This window comes from Populus nigra, chromosome 1, assembly GCF_951802175.1.
Source record: "Populus nigra chromosome 1, ddPopNigr1.1, whole genome shotgun sequence".
NCBI classification, from domain to species: Eukaryota; Viridiplantae; Streptophyta; class Magnoliopsida; order Malpighiales; family Salicaceae; genus Populus; species Populus nigra.
This window is the reverse complement of record NC_084852.1, coordinates 49,557,223-49,583,064: the sequence shown is the minus strand read 5'-3', so window position 1 is coordinate 49,583,064 and position 25,842 is coordinate 49,557,223. Positions and strand designations below refer to the sequence as shown.

Genomic DNA, 25,842 nt, shown 5'->3' with positions numbered 1-25,842 from the left:
TACTTAAAAACAAAACTTGAAAAACCAAGAGACAAATATGGATCAAGATATTGAATCTTGAAAAATAGAACATTAAATTGATTGAATAATAAAAAAAAAAAATAACATGTAAGGCTACACATATTAAGGTCTCTAGGTAGAATAAAAAACACATTTAAAAAACAAACAGGTCTCTTTTGGGTTTTTGGAGGGTCACCTGAGTTTCGGGTTGACTCGGCGGGTTGACCAGTTTACTCTTGGCCAATTGCAAGCCTGAATTTTGAATGAAATAAACCCGACAAACGTTATTGGGTTCAGGTGGGCATCAGAGCCCAGTGCTAAGTGGGTCCTGCTGGGCAGCAGGGCTCAACGTTATTGGATCATGCTAGCTGGGCAGAAGGACCCAACAACATTGGGTCCTGCCGCCAAGCCAGACCTAACAGCTTTAAACACAAAAAACAGAAAAGGCAATGCCTTCCAACTGCACTTTTTGACTAAAGAACGACAAAGACAGCGCCTTTATGGCGTTACAGTGTTGTCCACAATGGAAACACCCTATGTATATATTGTGGTCCACAGTATAATGAATCTATGTCTATAGTAAATGTACAATGCTTTTCTCATGCCTTTTAAAGTATAGTATAAAAAAAGTTTCATCAATTTATTTTCTTTTTATGAAACAAAAATTACATAAGAGAAAAAAAAATAAATATAGAGAGGAAAAAAAATTAAACTTATCTAGATCTGGTTAAAAGCTGAAATCAATAATCCCGGATCTGGCTACGAGCAAGAACCAATAACATTGGGTGTGGTTGTCAAACCAAACCCAACACCTGTTGGAAGGGATTTGGGTCTCGCTTGATAGGCAGACCTAATAGTATTGGGTCTAAGTGTCAAGTCAAATCCAATTGTTTTTGGCACAAAAAACAACAAAGACAATGCTCCTAATAATTATTTTTTACTAAAAATACAACAAAAATAATGCTTTCATGATGCTACAGTTAAACACTTTATATCTACTATGTAATCCATAGTATAATAAATACAAGGCAATAGTAAATACACAATGTTTTTTCTACGTCTTAAGTGAATTTTTAAATTTTTTTTTTGTCTTTTATGAATAATGGGATGAGGATGTAGCAATCATGATCAATGCTACTGCTATTATTAATGATAAATGCTACTGCTATGATTATGAAATGGGAAATGCTATAACAGATTTTGCTTTTTGGTTATCAATTTTTTTTTAAAATTTTTTTTGTCCAAGACTGCAATAGCTTCGATATGGATAACTCATTCATGAATATATTTCTAGTTTTATGGAGAATTTCTCAGAACAATGAGTGAGATTTTGAAAATTCTTCCATTGAGAAAATTCCCACTGAAATTCTTTTAGCTTAGAGAGAAATTGAGTGCACCAAATTGCAGAATGGTACAGCCATAAAGAGGCCCTTTCACTCATGGTGTCAACAAGAGCCCATCAGACCAAGTAAGAGAATAGTCAATCATGAAATAAGTACATGCATGCATGTGGATCTTAGTAGGTTCTTGGATCCATCAGTTATCAGTGAGCAAGGTGAACTTGCCCTAGTCCCTAGGTTAGGTTATTTTTCTAGCACTTCCATGACCAGTTGCTGTCCATTCCTTAAAGAGATACGTTTCTGATCTGTTCACAAATCACAACATGGGGTTGTCAAAGAAAATGTTATTCTTTTAGGTTATGTACAAGTCATTCTAGAAAGGAAGTCCCTCTTATCTTCTGCTTTGAATTTCTCTGTTGTTCCTTAAAGGCTGTATGCTTTCAGGAATCTGCATAATTGGCTTCAGGGAAGGTAGGAACTAGCCCTAATGCTCCATGTCATATCTTTCTGCTGCCACAAGAAACAAACTTGTTAGTTCACATCAGAGGCAGACACAAAATATGTTGAATTTATGACAGTTTCTTGTGTGTTTGTATGTTCGCGCACGCGTGCGTGCTTGTCAGTTTCACGGGTTTAGCCTAGTGGAACGGGGAGAGCGCGCAATGTGTGGTTGATCTAGAACACTAAATTCATCGATCTGCCCTGATCAATCTGTTGGTAAAATGCTGTCATAATTCGACAAGTATTAGACTTATGTGGAGTTTCATAACTGTTGATTGCAATTATTCTGGTGAGCTGATACCAAAGATAAAGCAACATGGATAGAAATAATTTGATGTAAAGATAAGGGCAAGGCAGCACTACTGCATAGCAGCATAGGCCATCTGGATCAATCTCTTGTAGTTCTATGAGAAACTTGTCAATTTCCTCTCCACAACTTATGTCTCCTTACAAAACATGATGTGAAATCCACTAAAAAGACATGGAAGCTATTGCAGAATGGAGCATGACGCTCAAATCCTGTGTTCTGTGTCAATTTAGTTCCACTTGTTGCAGGCTGAGTGAGTCCTGATCCTAAGGCTTAGAGTGGATTGTTTCTTGATGCTGATCTGCTTCCTAGAATTCAACATATTGCATCTGGGGTAGGTGCAGACTGGCCGAAAAACACCACCTCATCTTATGTCAAGATGTTGGTGATCTAATTAAGGGCGGGTCATATATATTATAGTGCACTTGTTCTTTAAACTTGTTTGGATTAAGCCTACAAAGGCTCCGTTAGGCTACGCAGTGCACCTGGTGGCGAAACGCAGGCTGCACTAAAGGTGCGCCGTGTAACCAAACCGGTTCTAAATATGGAATATGACCAATTTTAAAGAAAAGGGCAGACAGCCAAAAGCAGTGTGAAGTGAAGAGAATCTGATGAGCAAGCATGCCCCACAAGGAACATAGAAATATTACATTCCAATCAAACTTTGATAAACATAACCAAACATGACAAGATCTGATCAAGATCTGCAAAACTTATTTATAATAAATATAACCAAATCTTACAACCAGGAGAAAAAAGCAATCATTCCTTCAACAAGCAAAGGTCAAGCTTTGTTCTTGTCGAAACGAGCCTTCCGAAAGTACTCATTCAAATGTTAGAAAGGATAATGAGAACTAGGAATAACCAACAAGCATATGATGGTTTGAGAACACGGGGAAAGAGATCTTGGCCTCCAAATTTGGTTCAAATTAAAGTGGAGCTAATTAAACTTTTGCAAGCACATCATCTTCTTGCTTTTCCATCTCAATTCCCTGACTGTCATCAATGTTGATAGGCTTGTACCACTTGGCACAGAACAAGTAAATCACGAAATCAAAGGCTGTTAACACTGCAATCAGGAAGTAAAACCTGTCCATATGTCCTGTGTTCAAGTCATCTGGGATCCATCCAGGCTTGTCACCTTTAGTTGTAATCTTCATCACCATATTAACTAGCATGCTACTGGCATAGTTGCCAAGAGAGATTGAAGCCATGCAAAGTGAGCTTCCAAAACTCTTGATCCCATCTGGTGCTTGGCCATTAAAGAACTCCAATTGACCTATATACATGAAAACCTCAGATGCACCAACAAGAACATATTGTGGAATTTGCCAAAATATGCTTAAAGAGCTGACTTTGTGCCCTTCAATAACATTCTTGAGCCTTTCAATCTCAGTAGCACCCGCTGCAAGCATTGCTAGCATTCCAATGACGAGTCCAATTCCCATCCTCTGAAGCTCTGTTAACCCCTTAGGATTACCACTTAACCTTCCAGCTAATGGCACGAGGATTTGACGATAAATTCCAGTGCAAACAAGGACACTGCAGATATCGAAGGCAGACATGCTAGCAGCTGGGAGGTGAAACTTTCCAATATAGGAATTCATGACATCTCCTTGCTCAACAAAGAGGGATGCCATCTGAGTGAAGACAACAGAGTAAATTATAGTGCATAACCAAATAGGTAACATTTTAAGAACACATTTGGCTTCCTCTACTTGAGTTATTGTGCAAAGCCTCCATGGATTCTTTTGGTGACTCAAATCATCCTCTGTCATTGTTGCTGCCTTGTCCAAAAACCTAACAACATTAAAAAAGAAACAAAATCAGTAATCATAAATCACTTACCAGTCCCTTTCATGGCATGCTCAAAACTAAAATTTATGGCTATCGACCTTGGAACAAACCTTATTTCCATGTGGTTTTGCCTTTGACAAAACGACCACTTCAGTAGTTGATCTATATGGGTTAGTCTCATAGGAGGAAAATATGGATGATTGAGGCTTTATTGAGCTACTAACACACTTTAAAGAATCATTAAGTTATAAGAAGGATTTCAGTACTTACTCAAATTCTTCACTGTGAAAAATCTTCCTGCTCCCTTTGATAGCAGATTCTGGTCCTTCTAGTTCATACAGTTCATCAGCTTTCACCGGGATAACATCCCATTTCCTAGCTGCAGCCACAAACACCTGAGCAACTCGAGGCAAAGGGTTGCCGCAAGGTTTTACGTACTTGTAACCAGGTGCCCCAAACAAGAATGATACCAAGGCTATGACTGCAGAACCTAATGATAGCAGGAAGCCTAGTGTCCATCTGCCATGATCCTCAAAGTACACCAAAAGGGTGTTTGAGAATAAAGATCCAAAGTTGAGTGCAAAATAGAAATAGCAAAAGAAAGCTGCCTTGGAATTTCTTTCTTTCGGTTTCGACTCGTCAAATTGATCTGCTCCAAATGTCGCTATGGAAGGTTGATGTCCACCATATCCAAAGGCTACTAAGTATATAGCCAAGTAGAAAACAACTTGTCCCATCGATGTTGCCGGCACACAGGTTAATTTTCCATCACCACATCCATCTGGTTTGATCAAGAAAAACCAAGATGATACCGATACGAGCACCAACCCCTAATAAACACACACAATGGTTAGCATATCACATCAAAGTTACAAAACAAATGCAGATTTCAACTTCTAAAACGGATTACATATATTACGCACCGAGACGAATATTAGCTGAAAGATTGCACAGGTCAAGTATCTACCCCAGTATGAATCACTGAGGAAAGCTCCTACGAGTGAGCACAGATAAACTGTGCCAGTCCACTTGCTGACATTATTGGCAGCATCAGCATTACTTTGACCAAGAACTCTTGTTAAGAATAGAACCAAATTCACACCAACTCCAAAGAAAGCTAGTGTAGCCAGGCATTGATTTGCTGCAGCGGAATGGAGTGGAAACAAAACAACAAGATTAGTCGATCGCTTACATTCTCTTACAAGCCATAATTAGTTACGTAATAAGAAGTTGAAAGTTTTTTTTTTTTCTCTTTTGGTTATGAATACCTAGCAAGATGCTTGCAGCTGTCCATCCTCCAGTTCTCTTCCAAATAAGGGAAGGCTTTCTGTTAGCAATCTCCTGTTCTTCCTCAGTTCTGATTCTCTTCACAGCTACATTTTCCCTAGAGATGACACTACTTTCTCCTGTCACCTGCTTCTATTTATTTATTAAAAAAAAAACAAATAATATTGTTATTAATTATAACTCAGTTGCACATAACTGGCCAATACCGAAAAGCGGAAATTAAAATTCAAAAACATGAAATTAAATTCCTGTACTAAATGAAACACGGTAGGATCAGGGTATTTAATTACAAATTCTTGAAAATATTTTTATTAACATAATTTTAGTATTTACGAACCTTTAGCACAACGTTGGTGGAAGAGAACGAATCCATAGCAGCAACTGAATGTTTGTTCTGCAAAATAAGATCAGAAATCGATCAGATATGGAACGAAGATATGAGAATTGATGATCATCAAAATTTGAAGGAGATAGAAAAGAGACATAGATAATAATAATGTAATGGCAAGCAACGTAGGACGTCAAGACTATACATGCATGGCCACGTTTAACAAAAAGAGAAAATAAGAAATAAACTAAAAGGAAAGGGGGAAAGAAAAAAACTCAATCCTTAAAATAGAAAAGGTAAGACTCGAGACTGTGCAAGAATACATTACCAGTGCACGATAACTTGTTAGGACTGTTGATCTTGGCCCAGAGGCTGAACACAGGGTTTTAAACTCCTCAAAAGAAACTCACAAACATTCAAAAACAAAAGGAGAAGTACTAGAAGAAGTTTAATGCAGATGAGGAAGATGGATAAGAGTGTGGTGCAAGAGAGTTCGATTTATAGGGAAAAAAAATGAGAGGAGAGGAATAGAGTGGAGGTTGCAAGTCATTTTCAGAATCCTTTATTATTGCTATTGAAGAAGAAAATATATGGGTGGAAAATGGAATAGGGAAGAGAGGTCAACTTAGAAAGAGTGTGTGCCACAAATTTGGTCATTTCTTCCATGATCAGATCATAGCCAGTGGGATATTACTTTCATGGGAAAATTAAAGATGCCTTCTCCTTCCTTAGAAAATCTTTACTTTTCTCTGAAATTTGATAGTCTTTCCTTAATTTCACTTAATTTCTTCTCAATGTTATCCATTTATAAATTCCAAATAATTCATCACCATGCATGATTAACAGTCATGAACACTATACTTTCTGCCTTAGATTGAAAAACCACTTCCAGTGAGGCCATATGGTGCAAAACTTTCTCAACTTCGTTATTTATACGAAGAAAAAATCATATCTAAGAATTTTTCAAAACTTTCTCGTGTCAATTGTAAACATCAAGTAAAACACAAAAAATATTTTTCATATGTTACTTTTATTGAATTACAAGAACACGGAAATGAAACCATTCATATTAAACTCGGTCTAGCTAGTTAAATCATTTATTTAGAATAACATTGTCTAACCTGGGTTAGATGTAAAAAAATAAATTGACTTGATCAGATCATACTCTCATCAAATTGAGTTTTCTAAAAAACAATTTAAACAATATCACACTCATCTAGATCTATATATGATCCAACCATGTATTTGGTTTATTTTCAAATTAGATTTAATAATTATGAAATAAATACACCCACATTTAAAAATAGATCAAAGTTATCATCTGCCAAACAATTATTAATTAAAATAGATTCATACAATATAGTTATAACATTCAATTCATTTACATTTGTTTGAAGTGGGATACACGAGTTTCCTTAAAATATTCTCTTCTTGTCAAAAAAAATAATCCAAAAGTCAACCTGTACATGTATAGTTGTGTATGGTCTAGAAAGAAGACAAAATTTCTTTTCTGCCACATTTTGAGAAAATAGGACTGTGCAGTAAAAGTAGAACAGTTATCCAGCAAAGGTATAGCGTATAATCAAGGATTCGAAGAAATAAGCTTTATAAGCAATTCTATTTTTTAGCCTTGTTGCTAAGTACTGTTCTTATCAATATAAATTATAAACACAAAACATATGCAATTGAAGTAATATTGACGCGTAAATCATCTGCAAGTCTACTATTTTGATGCCATATAATTCGTTTTGAATATCTCATCAGATTTTTAATATAATGTCCATGAAAGGTTCTACTAGTTTCTTAATTACCTTTCTTGTGATTTTAGATTTTCACGTCAATTTTACTTATCCACGTCCATGATTCTTGATGCAATTAGATTATCTATTTTTCTTTGATTAGATATGTAATTAACACCTACATATATAATTTGACTGATCACCATAATATTCTATGATTTATCTAGGAAAGAAAACGCCTAATTAATAACAAAAGTAACATATTCCAAGTGGATATATATAGTCACATCTATCTATCTATTTAAAGACTCTATTGCATTCTATAACCTAGCAGCTAGGGCAGGATCTTTGACAACTCTCTGAGTAAATAGATCAGCTTGAAGTATTTGATAGGCAACATGGGACCAAGCTAAAATTTGAGTCTAAGGAGAATATTAATGTATTATCACGTAATAATGCAAGAACAAACCTTTTACGAAACTTGATCACAGACAACTTAAATTTTTCCGGGACTGTGACTGGTTCTTGGGATGGTGAAGAGCGTGCGGTACCAATGATTATGCCGGACTCCGGCGACGGTGAAGAACGTGTGTCGATAAGACTTGCTGCCGGTAAGCTAGAAAATCCGAGAAACCCTATTGTCATTTATGTTTAAAAGATGAGCAAAGCTGGCCAATGGCCTCAAACACTCTCAATATTCAATGTGTCAATGCAATGTTAGCTTTGATAAACTATTTTCTTTCATATCACACACACAGACGCACAAACCAAACCCTAGCTAGCAAGTGTTGATAGCCAATAAAACTATTGCTGTACTCATTAACGGTAGAGAGTATGGGAGAGACAAGGAGTGTTTATATAGTAATGGGATTATCTTAACGAGTAATTAATCCTTAAATAATGCTAAGTTTGTTTCATCAAGTCAAGGATAATTAGTCTTCTATATTGATAACTAATTCCTAATAAAACTCCTCCTCCTACGTACTCTTTTTCAACTTCTTTGATCACACAAAAATAACGGATCTTTTCGTTTAGATGTGACCATAACATTAATTCTAGCTGTCTTATTTATATATCCATTTAAAAAAAGAGATAGATAAATAATAAAAGAGAAAATCAAATCTGGAATCCACGAAAAATAATAAAAACATAAATAATTACTCTCTTTTACATTTTATTTTATTTTGGATTTAGGATTTGTCTTGGGTGATCGATACATGCCTTAAGATACAAGTTTTTTTCCGTCCATTAAATACATTAAATACAGATCTTATAATGGTTGATAATTTTTTAGTAAGTGGAGAGATGTGTTTTGATAAGAAAAGAAAAATTAGTTATATTTTTTTTTTAATAACCATGGATGTTCAAGTTAATTTACATGTATTTTAATTAATTTTTTAGAATCCTAAAATTAATGATCAAATAAGTTTTAATAATCTTAAAATTTATGATACTCAAACTAGCAATAACCTAAAATTAAAATTAAATTAGCTAGTATTATGATAATCCAAGAGATATACATTGATAAGGAAGAAGGCAAATTAATTATTCTTTGTTTGTTAGAGAATTGTTTAAAAAACTCCAACGGTCATTTTCTTTATCATCATGAACGGTCAAGAGATTATTATTAATTAAAATCAAACCTTTTGGAATTAGGAAAGTGGTGGACCCATATCAAAAAAAAAATTAATAGAAAAGGTTGGAATTCGAAGTTTCTTAAGAAAAAAGATGTAAACGTGGATTAAGTTATAAACTCATTAGCGGAGTCGGTTTGGTTTTAATCCCCCTTTTGATATTGCGATATTTTTTTATTTTTAAAATATTTTTTAATTTAAAAAAATATTAAATTGATTTTTTTAAAATATTTTTTAATAATTTTAATGTGTTAATATTAAAAATCAATCAATAAATAAAATAATATTTTGATGTGTTTTTAATTAAAAAAATACTTTTAAAAAATAACACCACATTACTCAACACACAAGAAGAAGAAAACCAAAGTTAATAAACTCATTCAATGTCATAAATTAAATAGGTTGGTCCCAAAAAGCGTCCCTTCAATAGTTTTTTTAAAAAATTTAAATGATGTCATTTTGTAAAAATAAAAAAGTTAAACCAAAATTTAAGAGGATTTTGATTAAATTTGACTAAATTAACTTTTGATTTAATTCAATAATGGGAAAAACTCACTATTAAACCATGTATTCAAATAGGATGGGAGTGTGCTATATATAATTTTAAGAAGAACAAAATTCATCACGTTGCTGCTGTGTCCTGTTCCTTGCAGCAAGTGATTTGTTATTCGACTAGGAGGGTGCTCGATGAACAATTTTCAACAGGGACTCGCCAAGCCATGTAGATAAGCTGGTAATGAAAGAGATATTAGGCAGTATTAAGCCCATATTTAACAAAATGGGCTCCGATTTACTTGATAATGCTACTCGAGATGAATTTTCAAAGAAAAATATGAAAAAGAATTTATGGAAGGAGGAGGAACTTGAATCAAAGATGAAAAGGTGATAAGGACCGGGCCATATATACATTACACTGTGCAGCCATGACTTATCAAATCAAACAATTTCTAGGGGAGTGTTCATTTCAATTCGTCTTATCATTAGACAAGCTGTCTCCCACTCAGACCCGATCTTGATTCTCATGCGTCTCTTAATTTTCTCACTGTTTGTTGCAGTATAAAAAACTGTCTCTCACTTGTTAATTATGACTCATTTCCTCTTCAAAATCTTAGCAATTTGGCTAGTCTTTTTCTGGCAATGTGTAGCTCGTATCTTCGTCAACCTTGTTTCTATCAGACGCAGAGGATAGTAATCTTGTGATTAAACTTGGAATATCTTTCGCAAAATTTGAGGTTGGAATCTTGAGAATTGTGGGATCTTTCTTAAACAAAAAAATTTAGTAAGAGTAAACCAGGATTAGTGTTTGATTAAGCGGTTGAAACCATGTTTAGCTGAAATATTATCGATATATAGTGCAAGAAGGCCGACATATTATTATATTGGCTTAACGAAGCTCTTAACCACAATTACACATAATTTGACAGAGTTTTACAATGAGATTAGTGTTAATCTTACAAAAGATTTGCTTGGTGACTCCTTGAAGAAATTATGTAAAACTTTTTTGTTATGTAACTCGTTATAGAAATTAAATTAATATTTACCAAGATCATCTTGACTTTAAGTCATATATAAAAAAATTATAATTTTATTATGCGGTTGCTGTTATTCGATGGTGGCCAATGGCATATTTGAGCTCCAAGTCTTCACATGATGATGACTGTATTGAAGCAGGATATACCATAGACTAATTTAAGAAGAAGAAAAAACCTATATTGCCCATTTTTTATGATTTGTAAATTAGAATTCGAAACCTATTTTTCGAGTTTTTCTTCCCTAATAGTGAGCAGATTTAGGCTAAATATATTAAATCTGGAAAATCAGACAAGTTAATCTGAGTTGAATCAGGTCGATTAAAATAATATCGTTTCAAAAATATTTTTTTAAAATAAAAAATAAAATGATACTGTTTAAAAAATCAAATTAAATTTTGATTGAATTATCTTGTAAAATGTCATTATCAAATTAATTTTTATTTAATTTAATTTAAAACTCGAGTGAAATTAGCAAGGAAATAAATTAATCTCTCAGGCTAAGTTTAATGGCATTTACTAAGTCACTTTCTTGTATTGTTCTCTTACTCCCTCCCCGTTTTCTAAAAAATAATACATAAACATTATCTCTATGTATAAATTAAATTTGATTAGACACTAATCTAAAGTTTAATTTTGATATGGAAAAGTTGATCCAAAAATATCACATGACATGAAATTGGAAAAAAAAATAATATGTGCGTGGGTAAGAGATAAACAACTACATTAAAAAGGCAAGAATTAAATTTCATAGCCTCTTTTTTTATGCGTGTAATCCATGCATTTTGCTGGTATCATTTTTTCTACCTTTATTGAAATATTGTCATAAAGGTCATAATCATTTTCTAATGTCCATTTCTGACCTCTAGATTTTGTTGGCTACAGAACCAAGTGGAACTTGTGCTATGTACAGATCATAAGATTTTTGTTCGAAACAATCATATAACAACAGTGAGAAAGATTTGGTGACCTAAGAAACTACAAAGTGGTGCATTTGAAAAATCAACGAGATCAGCTGATTTGTGTTTTACAAACTCATTAATCACAGCTAAATTCAGGGTCAAATAGATTAATCCGGGTAATTAAGCTGAGTTTTGATTATGTCACTTTCATCTTGTTAATCTAATTTGACGATATTAATTTTCACTTGATTTATTTAAAACTCAACTCAGACTATATCTTGGATTGTTGATTACATGTTTGACCTCTGAGGCCAAATAGAATTTAATAAGACTATTATATATATCTTTATAATTTTTTTTAAGAGTCAATATGAAAACTAATCTAAAATTTTTAGTGATGTTCATGATTTGTTTTTTTAAAATTTACTGTATATTTTATGAGCGAAAAAACGAGGATGAGATAGTTAGTGTTGACACAATCACGAGTGTCATGATTTGTAATTTTAATTGATACTTTATAATATTTTTATATTGAATGTAGTGGGGATGATATCACAAACAATAATAATCATATTGATGATTGGAAATGAATATGATAAAGTCATGGGTGGATGTGGATCTTGATCAGGAATGGAAATTTCCACTATGAAAATTTTATACAATAATAATGTTAGACTTGAAATTAATGGATTTGATAATAATGGGTAGCTGATTTGTGTTAATCAAGTTAATTTCAAGCTGAATTTTAGTTATAATTATGATTTTGTTTTAACTCTCAAAATTGAATTGCCTAAACACTACTAGGTTCTTGTATGCGAGATTTTGTTCTGGTTACACGTTGAAAATATTTTAGAGATTATTAATTAATCGAGATTAAATATTTTTTAAATGATTTTAAAGATATATTTTTACATTAATTTATAGAGCGTATAAAAACGTGGTGTAAACCGTGTTCTTTTAAAATTTAATTTTTTTTCTAAAATTTAATTTTTTTAGTATGTTTTGCATCGTTTTGATATGCTAATCTTAAAAATAATTTTTAAAAATAAAAAAAATCATTTTGATGTATTTCGGTATAAAAAATAGTTTGAAAAGCAACCGCAACCATACTCCTAAACCGGCATTAAAAAAAAATTAATAATTTTTATTAAATGTTGGCCCTAAAATTCAAAATTTACTAATAAATCAATTAAGTTAGCCCTCATCGAGCTAAAGATTAGGTGTTCCAAATCATTCTATTAATTTTTTCAAGATTATTTTTTAAAAAAAGATTAATATGTACTTGGATCAATGTCCGCACACACAGAGGTTAATTTTTTTATTTTTTACTTGTTCAATACAAATACAAATACAAATCATCACAACATAAACAATACATTTCTAAGAAAAGTTTTTTTTGAATGATATAATATTATTTAATACTAAAATCTGCACTGTTCATATTGCATGTGTCATCCCCATGTTTCTCTTTATGATTTACGGGTCACTCTTCCCATTTTGGAAACAAACACATGGAAGAAAACAAAACAAAATGATTCTTGCAGGCAGCCTAGCCTCTACGAGATATGACCCTCAAAACCCAGAAGGTAGACTGCTAAACAGTTCATCATGTGATCATAATCCAGGTAAAATGGCGGTGTCAAGGGTGGAAGCCACTGCTCAAGCTGTCCTTTCCTAACAGCTCAATTAGGTAAGTGACCCCCCTCTCCCACCATCCTTTGTTTCCAGCAAGAAAGCAGGCTTTTGCTCTCGTGGTCCTCGGACACTCAACAAGCTTTATGATTCCTTTCCTGTAATCATTCTCCCAATCTCAAAGAAGAAACTGAACTCGATAGCCAGCCCGTTTGGTTTGAGGGCCTAGATTGATATTTGAGTGGGATTGACATGTACATCAGCGTGAGTAAATCTTATAATATAAAATTAAAAAAATTAATTTTAAAAAAAATCAACTTGACATAAATTAACTTATTGACCTCGGGATCATAAAAATATTATTGGAATAACGGCATGAAAAAAAAATAAAAATAAATTTATAATAAATTAAACGTTGAATAATAAAAAAAAAATCAAATTTAATAAAAAACCTTTGAAAAACACCAAAGTCAACCTTTGAGGGATGAAAAAATAAAACAAATAATAATAAAAAGATGGGACTAGATTTGATAAAAAAAATAATTTGAAATCAAATATTGAAAAATAAAACTAAAAAAAATCATAAGAAAATGATTAAAAAATAAATAGAAATTCAAAGAATAATAATTAAATTTGATATAAAAATTAATAAAAAATTAATAAAAAAAGATACAAAATAAACAAGAAATAATCAAATAAATGAGTAGCTTAAAAAAAAAAAAACCCTTTCCCCTTAGTTAATCTTTTAAATTTTTTATTGGGTTTGGGCTTAACTCAACATTGAATTCGTCATGCCCAAACAACCAAAAACAATCTAGTACAGCTCAAATATTTTTTCTTCGGACATGCTTGACAAACCTGTGGGCATCCACAAGTTCAGAGTTATCAATGTAGGGCGAAGCTTACAAGCCCAACACATCACTCTAACTTTCTCATCTGCCAAATTACAGATTACCAGAATCCCACCAAACCAACACAGCGTTTTATGACATCTGAATCACTGCTAAAATCATCATATGACCCCTCTTTTTCATGTACTTGATCAAATCAAGATCTAAACTTTAAATCATCTCAAATTAACCCCTATAGTTTCATATAAATGCAATCTTAAACCCTCTTTCCAACTGCACTATACCACATAGAATTTACCTGACTGGTACACAGATATTAAATTAGGATAAAGGGACTAAAATCACATTAAATTAAATGTTAAAGGGTTATTTTAACCTAATCCAAAATAGAGTTTTATTTGATCAAATTTGAGAAATAGAGGGACCAGGCTTTATTTTAGCCTCTTAATCGCACCAGCCTCCAGGGTCCAGGCTATCTAACTAGAAAGAAACAGCAACTAAACAAACAGTCAGTTTTCGACAATTACAATTTTAGCTGCTGCTACTGACGAAGTTCACTTACCTCGATCTCATCGAAAACCCCACAAAAACCCATTTCTTCATTCTCAAAAAGACTCTTAACTTTCCTTTGTAACTCTGACCAAAAGCAAAAATCTCTTCTTTTTTAGCTTTTTAGAACAAAACCCTTTTTTATTAGCTCATCTTTCACATCGGCTCTCAACATTTTCCGAAGGTAGCATATGCATTGGCCCTCGCTTGCTTTCTCTCTTTGTGTATGCTTTTATTGTTTTATTTCTTGCTTGTATGCGCACCTCTTGGTTTTTCTCTAATGGGGTTGGATTTGTGATTAGAATGTGAGATTTGAACTGATTGGGGTGAATGGTTTGGTGGATACTGATGTCGAAGTGCTTGTTTCTATGTTATTTGATGTTTGTGCATGACTTGAGAAATGAAAGATGGGATCTTTTTAGATTTTAAGCACACAGTTTAGCTTGTAGTGCTGCTGTTTAGCTCATATTGTTAATTATCTTGGTACAATCTTGTCTTGTTGCTCCATTAGCTCAGGGTTCCAGTGAAGTATTTTGATTTGCTATTCAATTTTATTTTTGTTTTTGGGATTCATAGATTTTTTTTTCTTGTTCATCATAGGAATAAAGAGTTTTTTAAATTGATGACCAGAAGTCACAAGAATGGAGAGTACAAAGGAAGTTTTAAAAAAGAGAAAAAAATTGCATTAAAAGAAAATAGTGATTTTCCTGGAAACGTAGCAAGCACATGCATGTAACACAGAATGTTTAACATTAGGAATTAATATGCTATGATTCATGACTCGTGATCCGTAAATGGATTTCTACCTTTGGCGTGCTTGGTCCAGGCAGGATTTTGAGATGATATTGTAGAGATGGATTGTATGTGATGCAGCATGGAGAATGATCTTTATATATTCTGCAGGTCTCTATTTTCTTCTAAGAAGTTTAATTTATTGAGAATGGCGGCGACTGCGGCTTCTGGCCTTCAAATGGCAACTGCAAGGCCCTGCATTTCCTCTTCTCGCAGAATGGTTAAGGCAGGTGCTGCTATTCTTGGCGCCAATTCTAAAGGGGCTTCATGGGCTAAGCTTGCGAGTGGTTCTCATATATCATATACCCAGCCTTTTAAAAGGACACTCATGTCGTCTTCAGTTAAATTGAATAAGGTTGTGACAAAGGCAACGTCCGAAGCTAATGAAAGCAAGCCAGTGTCCGGATTGCCAATTGATTTGAGAGGTACTGTTGTTTTTTTCTTGTTTCTCTTTTGTTGGCTAGAATGCTCAACTCCTTGCCTATATATGCTCTTAGCATTATGTAAGCAGCATCTATAAATCAATTTTTTGCCTCAGTAAATGACGGAACCAGCATTTATTTTAAATCAATCAACATTTGGCCAAATTTCTACAGACACTGAATTTTGAATACTACTACAAAGGCCACATTCTGCCATCTTTTGAATACGTTTAATACTTCTGCATATCTGTGATCAACTAAACTACAAGTAATATTTAGGTAAACGGGCATTTATTGCTGGTGTGGCTGACGACAATGGATATGGTTGGGCAATAGCAAAATCTCTTGCTGCTGCTGGTGCTGAAATTCTGGTTGGAACATGGGTGCCTGTGAGTAAATCAATTCTTCGTTACAAAATTTCTTTCTTTGTTTGCTTAGATTTTCTGTGCCATGTAAAAGTATTCTGTTAGTGACTAGGAAGCTTCTTTTGCAGGCTTTGAACATTTTTGAAACAAGCCTGCGAAGGGGAAAGTTTGATGAATCTCGCCTGTAAGATGCTAGCAACTTTAAAATTATGCTCTGATGTGTATGTTATAGATTGAATCTACTGACAAATTATTTGATTCTTCAGGTTGCCAGATGGTTCTTTGATGGAGATCACCAAAGTATATCCCCTTGATGCGGTGTTTGATAACCTTGAGGATGTACCTGAAGATGTAATGGACAAGAAGAATATAGTCTATTTACTGTACACAATATTGGTCTAACATCTTTTGATATAACATGCTTTTATGTATGTTCTTGCAGGTGAAAGCAAATAAGCGTTATGCTGGATCCAGCAAGTGGACCGTTCAGGTATGGACTCCTAAACTTCTTTTTCCGTTGTTATTATGGTGAATGCTTTCAAAAGCCACCCATTGACATTGTATTTGCATTCCTTGATATAAATTGTTTATGTCGTATTGCTTTGCCCAAAATTCCGAAACCTTACTCGTAGATCAGATTTCAGTTGTTCTCTGACTGAAAGATTTGATAGTTTGTTGTTTAGTTTTGTACCCTAGAATATATACGGTGTCCAGATGTTTCGATGTCTTATAAAAATTTCCAGACAAGCCATAATTGTTTTTAAATTTCAGCAATTGACATGCTCTGTTTGTGGTTTAGCCATCCTTAAAAACATTTTAACTTGTATAATGGGCTGCAGATTTACTTATCCACTGAATTTCTATGTGTTATTTTTTTGCAGGAAGTTGCCGAATCTGTCAAACAGGATTATGGCAGCATTGACATTCTGGTGCACTCACTTGCCAATGGGCCTGAGGTAAAATAAATTCTCATATTGAAATTTGTGTGCATTGTTATCTTTTCTACATAACAATGAAATCATCTTCTTAATAGGTTACTAAACCGCTTTTGGAAACATCAAGGAAAGGATATCTTGCAGCCATATCTGCATCCAGTTACTCATATGTTTCTTTACTCAAGCATTTCCTTCCTTTAATGAATCCAGGCAGGCCTTCTTTCTTCTGTAATGTTTCAGCATTTTCAGTTATATCTCTAATTTCCTTACACATGCAAACATGATTTAAACAGATTTCTGCTGATACAGGTGGTTCATCAATTTCTCTCACATACATTGCCTCTGAGAGGATCATACCAGGGTATGTTTGTCTTGACATTTTTGCATCATCTGGAGTCGCAGAATTACCATTTCTCATAGTTGATAGTTTTTTTCTCGTATGCAGATACGGTGGAGGCATGAGTTCTGCCAAAGCTGCACTCGAGAGCGACACACGTGCAAGTGTTCATTTCCTTTCTGACATGTGTGCATGATTTATGAATATACAAAACAATTGTGACTGTCTTGACTTTTTTATTCTTGTACAGGTGCTTGCATTTGAAGCAGGAAGGAAAAACAGAATCAGGGTCAACACAATATCTGCTGGTAACTTTGCCCCACAATTTTCTATTAGTTTCTTATCTTTTTCAAGGAAATATAAAAATCCCATTCGACCCTAAGTAAGAGCATCCAAAGAATATAATTGGGTTCATCTTGTTAAGTAACACAACTTGATTGGAATATAAAGTTCTGTTAAGGGTTTTCTTCTCTAAAACCCCTAAATATGCAACTGTATGAATTCTCTGATGTATTGGTTATTTTAATTCTCAACTTAGGGGGTGTTTTGGATTGTGGTGTAGGGTGCTGTTCAAAATAGCTTTCTGCTTGAAAATGCATCAAAATAATTTTTTATCTTATTTTTAACATAAGCACATCAAAACCATCAGAAAGCACAAAAAAGAAGAAGCGTCAATTTAATGTTTTTTCAAGCCAAAAGCACTTTTAAAAAGCACCTAAACGCTGAAGCAAAAGTTGTGCTAAACACCCCCTTGGTGCTTGAGATAGGTAGCTCTTAATCCATGCACAAAAGCTATTACTAGCTGCTTTAGAACTTTTACCGGTATACATCTCTTTAGATACATTGATTGGCAAGTTAAAGTACCCATCTGTTCTGCCCCATTATAGATGGGTACCCTCCAGTGCACAAAAGCTATTACTAGATGTATCTAAAGAGATGAAACCATCCACAAAAGCTATTACTAGATGCTTAAGAACTTTGACCAGTATACATCTCTTTAGATACATTGATTGGCAAGTTAAAGTACCCATCTGTTCTGCCCCATTATAGATGGGTACCCTCCAATGCACTGTGACATGGTAGAACCATCCAATCAGTGTTTCCATCTGGTCATGGTTTCGACTTCCAAGTTGCATGTAAGTCTGCATGAATTAGATCCACTTTTAGGGTAAGCAGCTTGGGTGATGGTTATAGCTGGAAGAACAAATACTTCATTTTTGCTTTAGCACTGTCCTTTTTTCTCTGTGCCCATTTTCGGATGAGTGCATTTTAAGTTGTCGCTAAGTCACTTGGGGTCAGGGTTGCCTTGATATCAACAGATTTTAGTATCTTTTATAAGTATCTCCTTTTGTTGTCATTGCCTCAACTTTCTTTCTTTACCGCACAGGTCCACTAAGAAGCCGAGCAGCCAAAGCAATTGGATTTATTGACACCATGATTGAATACTCATTAGCCAATGCACCCTTGCAAAAAGAACTATCTGCGGGTAAATTTGAACAGTTCCCAATTTCTAATTTTTATGATTCCTTCATTTTCTTCAAATGATGGTCATTACTGAGTTCAAAAAACTGATGGAACAGATGAGGTGGGTAATGCTGCTGCCTTCTTAGCATCACCTTTAGCTTCTGCCGTCACTGGTACTGTTATGTACGTTGACAATGGCCTCAACGTCATGGGTGTTGGTGTTGACAGCCCAATATTCAAAGACCTTAACATTCCAACAGACAAGCACCAGGGATAAGTGCAGGTTGATCCATCAAGTGAAACTTTGATTACTGATAGTGCTGCCTTCTTAGTGGCATTGCCCTCTGACGGCTTGGCCATCGGCCCCAATTTTTCCATGAGACCTTGTTTTTAGGAGGGGGGGTAACAGTTTCAGATAATGTTTGCAATGTTCAACTTTTATTTCGTGTAGTGATTGCTGCTTGCACAGGTTGTAACAGCTTCTTTTAGGCTGTCCGTGTGGAGACTGGAAAATCTTTTTTGATAGCAAATTTCTTTTCTTTTTGTTCCTTTTCTTCTTCTATTTTGGCAATCTCCATGCAAGCAATCCTCTCAAGCTGATGCTGCTAGCTAACATTGATATTTAAACCTAGACCTGGCACCCACCGACCTGAAACCTGCCCCGTGATCTAGAACTTGACCCGGACCAGGTTTCACCAATTGAATGGACTACATTAGTAGACTAGAATGGCACCATCCCTTCATAGACTGATTAAACAGAATAAGATGAATGGAATGGCTTAAGCTCTTTCCAAGTCTAAAAGCGAGGTTGACTCGAGTCAAACAATTAATTTATCTAACTTGTGATAAAAAAAAAGATGTAATTTACCTAACTCGTGATAAAAAAAAAAGAAAAAAAGAAATAACTTATCATTCTCAAGAGATAAAAATATAACAAATGTACTAAAACAGAATGGTTTTGGTGAATAATGTTAAAAGCTATTCATATACTCACGATGCATTATGGATTGAAGCTTTTTTATATTATTCATTTTGATCTTTTAATTTTTGTTTTTGTCAATTAAGTCTTCTAATTGCAAAGTTAATAGCCAATTAATTTGTATTTGTTGGTTAAAGATAAAATTAAAAGAAAGAGAACCAACATAGAAAATGTCTGAAAATAAATGGTGTGTTTAAAATTGGCTTGAAAAGTACACCTTAGTACCCTAAATTTTAAAATTTGAACTTTTTGGTTCCTTGTGTTTTTCTAAGTTTAATTTTGGTACAAATCTTTTTATTATTATTATTTTCAAGTCTCTGATTTGTGAAAAAGAGAGAAAGTTTCACTGGATTTTAACGTAGAAAGAGAAATTCATTGTTTTTAGATATTCTAGATACTAATTAGTTTATCTTGGTGTCCATAGGTTTTATTTGAAGAGAGTAGCACTCGATGTTAATTGTTTAAAATCTCAATATTGCCAAAAAAATAGATCAAAGTTGAGGAAGAAAACTCTAATTCAATTCAATTTTTATTTTTAGACTACTTTTTAGGTTTCTTGGGTTAAGAAATTAGTTTATAGATGTTTTTAAGGGTGTTTGTGAGGTGTTGTTTGGTTAAAATGGATTACAAATGGGTTTTATGAGAAAAATAGGTCTGCATTAATTTTCTAGTCATCATAATGGTGGTTGAAATATGAGCAAACAAGCGTGTTGTCTAATTATTATTTTTTAAAAAAATAGACTTAGGTGAACAAGCTTAGGTCATCAGGCTTGCACTTATAGGCTTTTTTAAAGGCTCAAACACACTGGGCCACTAAGCTCGCATGTCTGAGTTCTTTTTTATTTTGTTTTGTTTTTTAAAACAATGAACTATACAGAGCTCACTTCTCTAAAAAAAAAAACACCATCTTCCAAGAAACCTTTAAAAACACATCAATGAAACCCTAAACTACTTTTTCAAGGAATCAAAGTAATAAAAGGTTCCAAGTATGAAATGAAGATTGGTCAAGACTTTACTTGTCAAACATACATAATAAAAAAATAAAAAAATATTTATTAAATATTTTAATAGATCTTATTTATAATTTTGCCTAGGTCCTATATTGACCTTAAGTTGGCTCTGCAAAGAACAATAGCCAAGAAAAATGAGAACTAGTTGATAAATTTGTTATGGGTTTGAGAAGAAGAAAAGAAAGGCATCGTTTTTGTCACTCTTTCAAGCATAAATAGGTAAAATCTCACTGAAAAGTTGATTACTTTATGTGTTGGAGGAGTTAATTTTTGGTATTGATTTAGATATGGGCAACAAAGCCATAAAAGTTAAATCTTTACTTTCATCAACTGAAATAATTGACAGTAACCAATATATTCTAATTGAAATCCTTGTATTGAATTATCTCAATATGATTATGATCGAAAAAGAACATTCATGCGATGGTTTACTGCTTTGCAAATTTGATGGTGGTTATCATGTTGATGATAGCCTATATTTGTAACCAATTATGAAGCAATTTGAGAGACTTACTTCCCCTGGATATATATCTACAGGTTGCTTCAAAGATACCTTACGACAAGGTTAACTCAGGAATGAATTTTCTGAAATTTAAATAAAATATGGTTTTTATAAACTGGGATTTCAGTAAAGATTCCAATTTCAATCAAGTGGAGAGATCTAGGTCTTGATGCTTCTCTTGTTTTTAGGAGGTGCATTGGGCTTAAGGCCTGTTTGAGATTATGATAGCAGTGACGGTTTAAAGTGTTTTTCGCTTAAAAATATATCAAAATAAAATATTTTTATTTTAAACAAAAAAATTTAAAATTTTTAGGAACACGATGCAATATAATTAGTACAATGTAAGTTTTTGTCACATAACCTTTTCCAATGTTTATGCGTCGCTATTATAAATCTTGATTGTTCATGATGCATGCAAGTGGGATACATTATGAATGAACAGTTGTTAATGTTTCGCTTTTGGTTTTGATTTTGTGTGTATTAAGTTTTGATTTTGTTCTTTTAATGTTGTTTTGTTGAGGTTGAGACCAATGAATGCTGAGTTGAAACAAATAAAGGTTGTGGTGTATAGAAAGTGCACAAGAGCTACTAAAAAAGCTTAAAACTAAAGAATTAATATTTGATATTTCCTTTTAGATTACCTTTTATATTTATGGTGATTGCAACCATGATGGTAAGGGTGTATGAATATTGTAAACCCCTTGAGAAAAAAACTTAAAAATAATGAAGAGAGTGTTATGCTAAGCATGTAAAAGGAATATTAACTCATAGGGATGATGATAAATGAGGGATTAAAATAAAATGTTTATTTATAGGTTTTTAAAAAATAAATTGTGAAAAATAATTGAAAAATAAAAAACACAGAAATACAAATTAAAACTAGATGGAATAAATAAATAATGAAAGAATTATGGTGAAATTTATTATAATTATATTAGATATGCCTTAGTTTCAATTCAACGGAAACAAGTCTCAAACATTTACCTACGAATACGAAAGGTTTAAAGGTGGGACATAAAAGGAATTAACAAAATTGCTTGGAATATATTTATGGTATGGCCAGCCATAATAAGAAAAGGAAAGAAAGAGAGAAATTGAAGGTTATAGGTTTGTTCCCTAGAGGTCACCAGTTCAAGTCCTACAAATTTCAGAGTATCTGAAGGTTTACATGGTCGTTAACTTCAGGGACCATGAGATTAATCGAGATGCGTGCAAGCTGGCCCGAACACCCACGTTAAGCAAAAAAAAAAAGAGAGAAGCTTGGAGAAAATTCTAGAAAAAGTCTTAGAATCCTTAGGAAAACAAGAAAACTAAGGGAAAATCTTGAGAGTATCTGAGGATTAAGTGTTTTAAATACCAAATTAAAGAGGAAAATAAGTGAGAGGAAGTAAGAAAAGGAAGGAGGAGGTTCAGCCAAATGGGAAAGAAGAAGAGGGACCATTGGAAATTCATTTGAAAAGCATTTAAGGCTTACAAAATTATCTGATAAGGCGTTTTCTAGTCATTTCAACAAGATTATATATGAAGTTATACAAGTTGTTATAACCCAATTTTGACCCACTTGTTTTTAATTTAATTTTAAGGAGGGTAAATCTTAAAATTAAAAGATCAGGGGCTAGAATTTAAATTTTCAAAACTTCAAGGACCAAATTGAAAATGGGCATTTCCAGGACCAAAACGTCGTCGTTTCAAACATGCACTGTTCTTCTTCTTCTCCCTCATTTGACGCTACAAATCCACCTCAAAGAATGGAGAGAAATTGAAATGCCAGCATACTAGTCCTACCAAAACACAAAGATCAATCCCTATCTTCAAGAACACAATCCCGAGGAGATAAGGATCGAATCTCGCGTCCATGTCCTAGCAAAAGACTAACACCTCCAGACTTATCCTCCTCTCAGGAAAGAAGAGACGTATTGAGGAACAACCATTTGTTCTGGCCCTATAAAAAGGCCAACAATAGGCTAGACCAAAGGGAGGAAAATCCAGAATAAAAAAAATAGAAAACAGGAAGGGGAGAACAAACAGGAGAGAATAGGGAAGAAAAACCAAAAACTCAAAAACAGAGAAAAACCCAAAAAGCAAAGGAAGAAACCAGAGGAGGCCATTACAAGAAAAACCTAGAAAAGAAGAAGAAGAAGAAGAAGAAGAACACGAAAAGAGGGGTGGTATTCCACTTTCTACTTTCTGCCGCCCACCCCCTTCAACCTTCAAAAGCCACCATATAGGCTTTCGTCTGGTGTTACAGGAGAGTCTTTCATCTCCTCTTTCCCTCCAGTCTAGCAGGGACTTCTTCTCTGTGCCATAGCAGCAACAACATCCATATCCCTCACGGTTGGCTCCATTTTATGAGAAATACGGTAGCAAAGCTAGTTCATGTTGAAAACAGCAGGGACTTCTTCTCTTGCGCCAGCTACTCGTTCTGCACCTGCCATGGAACATCAACAAGTTGTACCTCCAACGAGCGATCGACCTTCTCTATACTGCACCATGAGCAAACACAGCTGGAGCAACAACTCTCTCATTAGTAGTAGCCTTCAGCAGTCATCCACCGTCCAAAGTAGCATCCCCTTCTGCGTTAGCAAAGCCCAACCGAAACCAGTAGAGAGAGGGAGGACAAAGAGACAATGAACAAGAGAAGGCAAAGAGGAAATCAAGACACAGAAGAGAGAGTGTCCAATCAGATAGTGCACCAGCGTAGTCGGCTTCGTCTCCATATGTAAGCTCTTCATTTCCTTCATTTTCTTTGCATTATAATTCACTCGTTACAGTAGCAGTAACAGATTTAAGGTCTGTTTGGTAACGCGGTTTACACCGCGTTTCCTTAAATTTTAAATTTGTTTTGTTTAAAATGAAAAAAAATTATGATTTTAGGTCGTTTTGATGTGCTGATATAAAAAATAATTTTTAAAAAATAAAAAAACTTCATTTTGATGCATTTCTAAGTGAAAACACTTTGAACTGCTACCACTACCATAATCACAAGCACACTCTTATTCATTGGCTTAGGCCAGTGACTAGGCTGGGTCCAGCCCAGCCTGTATTGGCTGGGCTAGATCCAACCAAAAAAAAAATATAGTTTTCCTTTCTTTTAATCTAAAATTTGAAGATTTATTCACTAGCGTTAGAGTGAGGAATACCGTACCTTTTGGGTTATACAATATTTACCAATGCTAGAGTTAGAAATATTCGTAGGTGAATATTCACTGACACCAGAGTTAGGAATATTATTGGAAGACCATAAGAACAAAACAGAAACAAACCTTTAGCAATTTTAAACAAAACTAGCAATGCAATCTGCTTCATGTAGGATGCTCAAGGGGTAATAGTAATTTTTCTTTTGTGTAACCAATCTCGTATCATAAGAATCTCTGTTGACCAGTTGGGGTTCCTAGTGACCATAATACTAGGTGGTGACTCCTCGAACTAAATCTTTTGCCCCAAAGAACATGATGCTAAATATATGTTCTTTTTTCAATTTAGAATTATTTTTTAATCAGTCACTGCGATGTTCGGATGTGACACAAGTTATAATTGAGTTTATGTATTTTTAGTAAGGGTTTATTGTGAAAAAAATAAGGGTTTTGTGAAATTGAATGTATTTGAAGAAATTGGTGTAGAGGTGTGTAGAAACAACTTAAAATTATAAAGAAATAAAAAAACAAATTAGGATGTATTTGTGATATGTGTGGTCGGCTATGTTAGGAAGAAATGGAGGGATGATGAAGTTGTATTTATATTTGATTGAATTGTGTGTGTGTGGAAGATATTGATATATTGATGATAAATGGAAAGATACAAGTTTAATAAACTTAATTGTCATGGAATTGTTAGTAAACTTGTTATAAGTATAATAAATTATATCATGGAAGTTATAAGTTATTATGTTTTGGGATAAGTATAGATGGAATATAGGTTATGAATTTGACTGAAAACTAGAGGAAAACAAAATTGTTTATTTTGATAGAATTAGTGTTGGCCATACTTGAAAGAAATTTGGAAAATTAGTTGTATTATGTTATAAGTTAGTAAACTCTTACATTAGGGAATGGAGGAGTTCCTCATGCCTTATTGAAACGAGATAATTGAAATATTGTGATTTGATTTTATTGAGGATCTGAAATTATAGGGTTGTTGTAAATATGAAATGAAAATTATTAAGGTTAGTGTTGATAATGAGTTAAGATTAATGTTAGTAGTGATGGAAGTAGTTATTGTTATTGTTAATGTTAATGATCATGATTAGGGTAAAAGTATAGTTGGTGTTAATGAAAAAGAAATTGATACATTAGCCATTAAATGTGTTGAAATATTTGGTTGTTAAGTATGATGAATTTTGTAAAGAAGGTTGGAATTTGAATTTCAATGGTGTATGGTGTTGCAATAATATGTGATGCTTTATATATGTTGATATAGGAGAGACTGCAGGATCTGTCCAGCAGTTGAGGACAATCGCATGAGCATATTTATCAGGTAAGTGACTCTCACTTCACTTGAAAGTTTGGGAATTTATTACATTGCTTTGTTTCAATTTCTTGATTAATAGTTGTGTATTTAGTAGTGGAAATTAAAATCAATGGAAAAATGATGTTATGAATTATTGGTAACAAAAAATGGTTACTGAATTATTGGCAATTAGA

General features: G+C 33.6%; 2 protein-coding genes across 3 annotated transcripts; one reads left to right on the top strand and one right to left on the bottom strand.

Moving 5' to 3' along the window:
- Positions 1–2,757: 2,757 nt before the first annotated feature.
- On the bottom strand, positions 2,758–6,045 carry LOC133693747 (protein NRT1/ PTR FAMILY 7.1-like). The gene is made up of 6 exons (XM_062115038.1): positions 5,889–6,045; positions 5,570–5,626; positions 5,214–5,364; positions 4,869–5,086; positions 4,216–4,775; positions 2,758–3,948 (listed from the first exon to the last, which is right to left on the bottom strand). The coding sequence occupies exons 2-6, from the start codon at positions 5,603–5,605 to the stop codon at positions 3,093–3,095; spliced, it is 1,821 nt and encodes a 606-aa protein (XP_061971022.1). The 5' UTR covers positions 5,606–5,626; positions 5,889–6,045; the 3' UTR covers positions 2,758–3,092.
- Positions 6,046–14,327: 8,282 nt separating this feature from the next.
- On the top strand, positions 14,328–19,259 carry LOC133692413 (enoyl-[acyl-carrier-protein] reductase [NADH], chloroplastic-like). 2 transcript variants are annotated; one of them, XM_062113454.1, is made up of 13 exons: positions 14,328–14,580; positions 15,300–15,613; positions 15,890–15,999; positions 16,104–16,159; positions 16,242–16,326; positions 16,418–16,465; positions 16,857–16,931; positions 17,009–17,120; positions 17,220–17,271; positions 17,356–17,407; positions 17,498–17,555; positions 18,635–18,733; positions 18,828–19,259. In XM_062113454.1, the coding sequence occupies exons 2-13, from the start codon at positions 15,337–15,339 to the stop codon at positions 18,986–18,988; spliced, it is 1,185 nt and encodes a 394-aa protein (XP_061969438.1). In that variant the 5' UTR covers positions 14,328–14,580; positions 15,300–15,336; the 3' UTR covers positions 18,989–19,259. The 2 variants fall into 2 exon arrangements, with proteins under 2 accessions (XP_061969438.1, XP_061969354.1); XM_062113370.1 differs by lacking the exon at positions 14,328–14,580 and having other exon boundaries at positions 15,283–15,613.
- Positions 19,260–25,842: the final 6,583 nt, after the last annotated feature.

What these genes read in the sequence shown, in the direction of transcription:
- LOC133693747 (XM_062115038.1), bottom strand. Translation starts at nt 5,605, where the DNA reads ATGGATTCGTTCTCTTCCACCAACGTTGTGCTAAAG. An exon ending in CCACCAACGTTGTGCTAAAG is followed by an intron (nt 5,365 to 5,569) that starts GTTCGTAAATAC and finishes ATAAATAAATAG; the next exon opens with AAGCAGGTGACAGGAGAAAG. An exon ending in AGCTGCAAGCATCTTGCTAG is followed by an intron (nt 5,087 to 5,213) that starts GTATTCATAACC and finishes ATTCCGCTGCAG; the next exon opens with CAAATCAATGCCTGGCTACA.
- LOC133692413 (XM_062113454.1), top strand. Translation starts at nt 15,337, where the DNA reads ATGGCGGCGACTGCGGCTTCTGGCCTTCAAATGGCAACTGCAAGGCCC. An exon ending in CCAGCAAGTGGACCGTTCAG is followed by an intron (nt 16,466 to 16,856) that starts GTATGGACTCCT and finishes ATTTTTTTGCAG; the next exon opens with GAAGTTGCCGAATCTGTCAA. An exon ending in GGTCAACACAATATCTGCTG is followed by an intron (nt 17,556 to 18,634) that starts GTAACTTTGCCC and finishes TTTACCGCACAG; the next exon opens with GTCCACTAAGAAGCCGAGCA.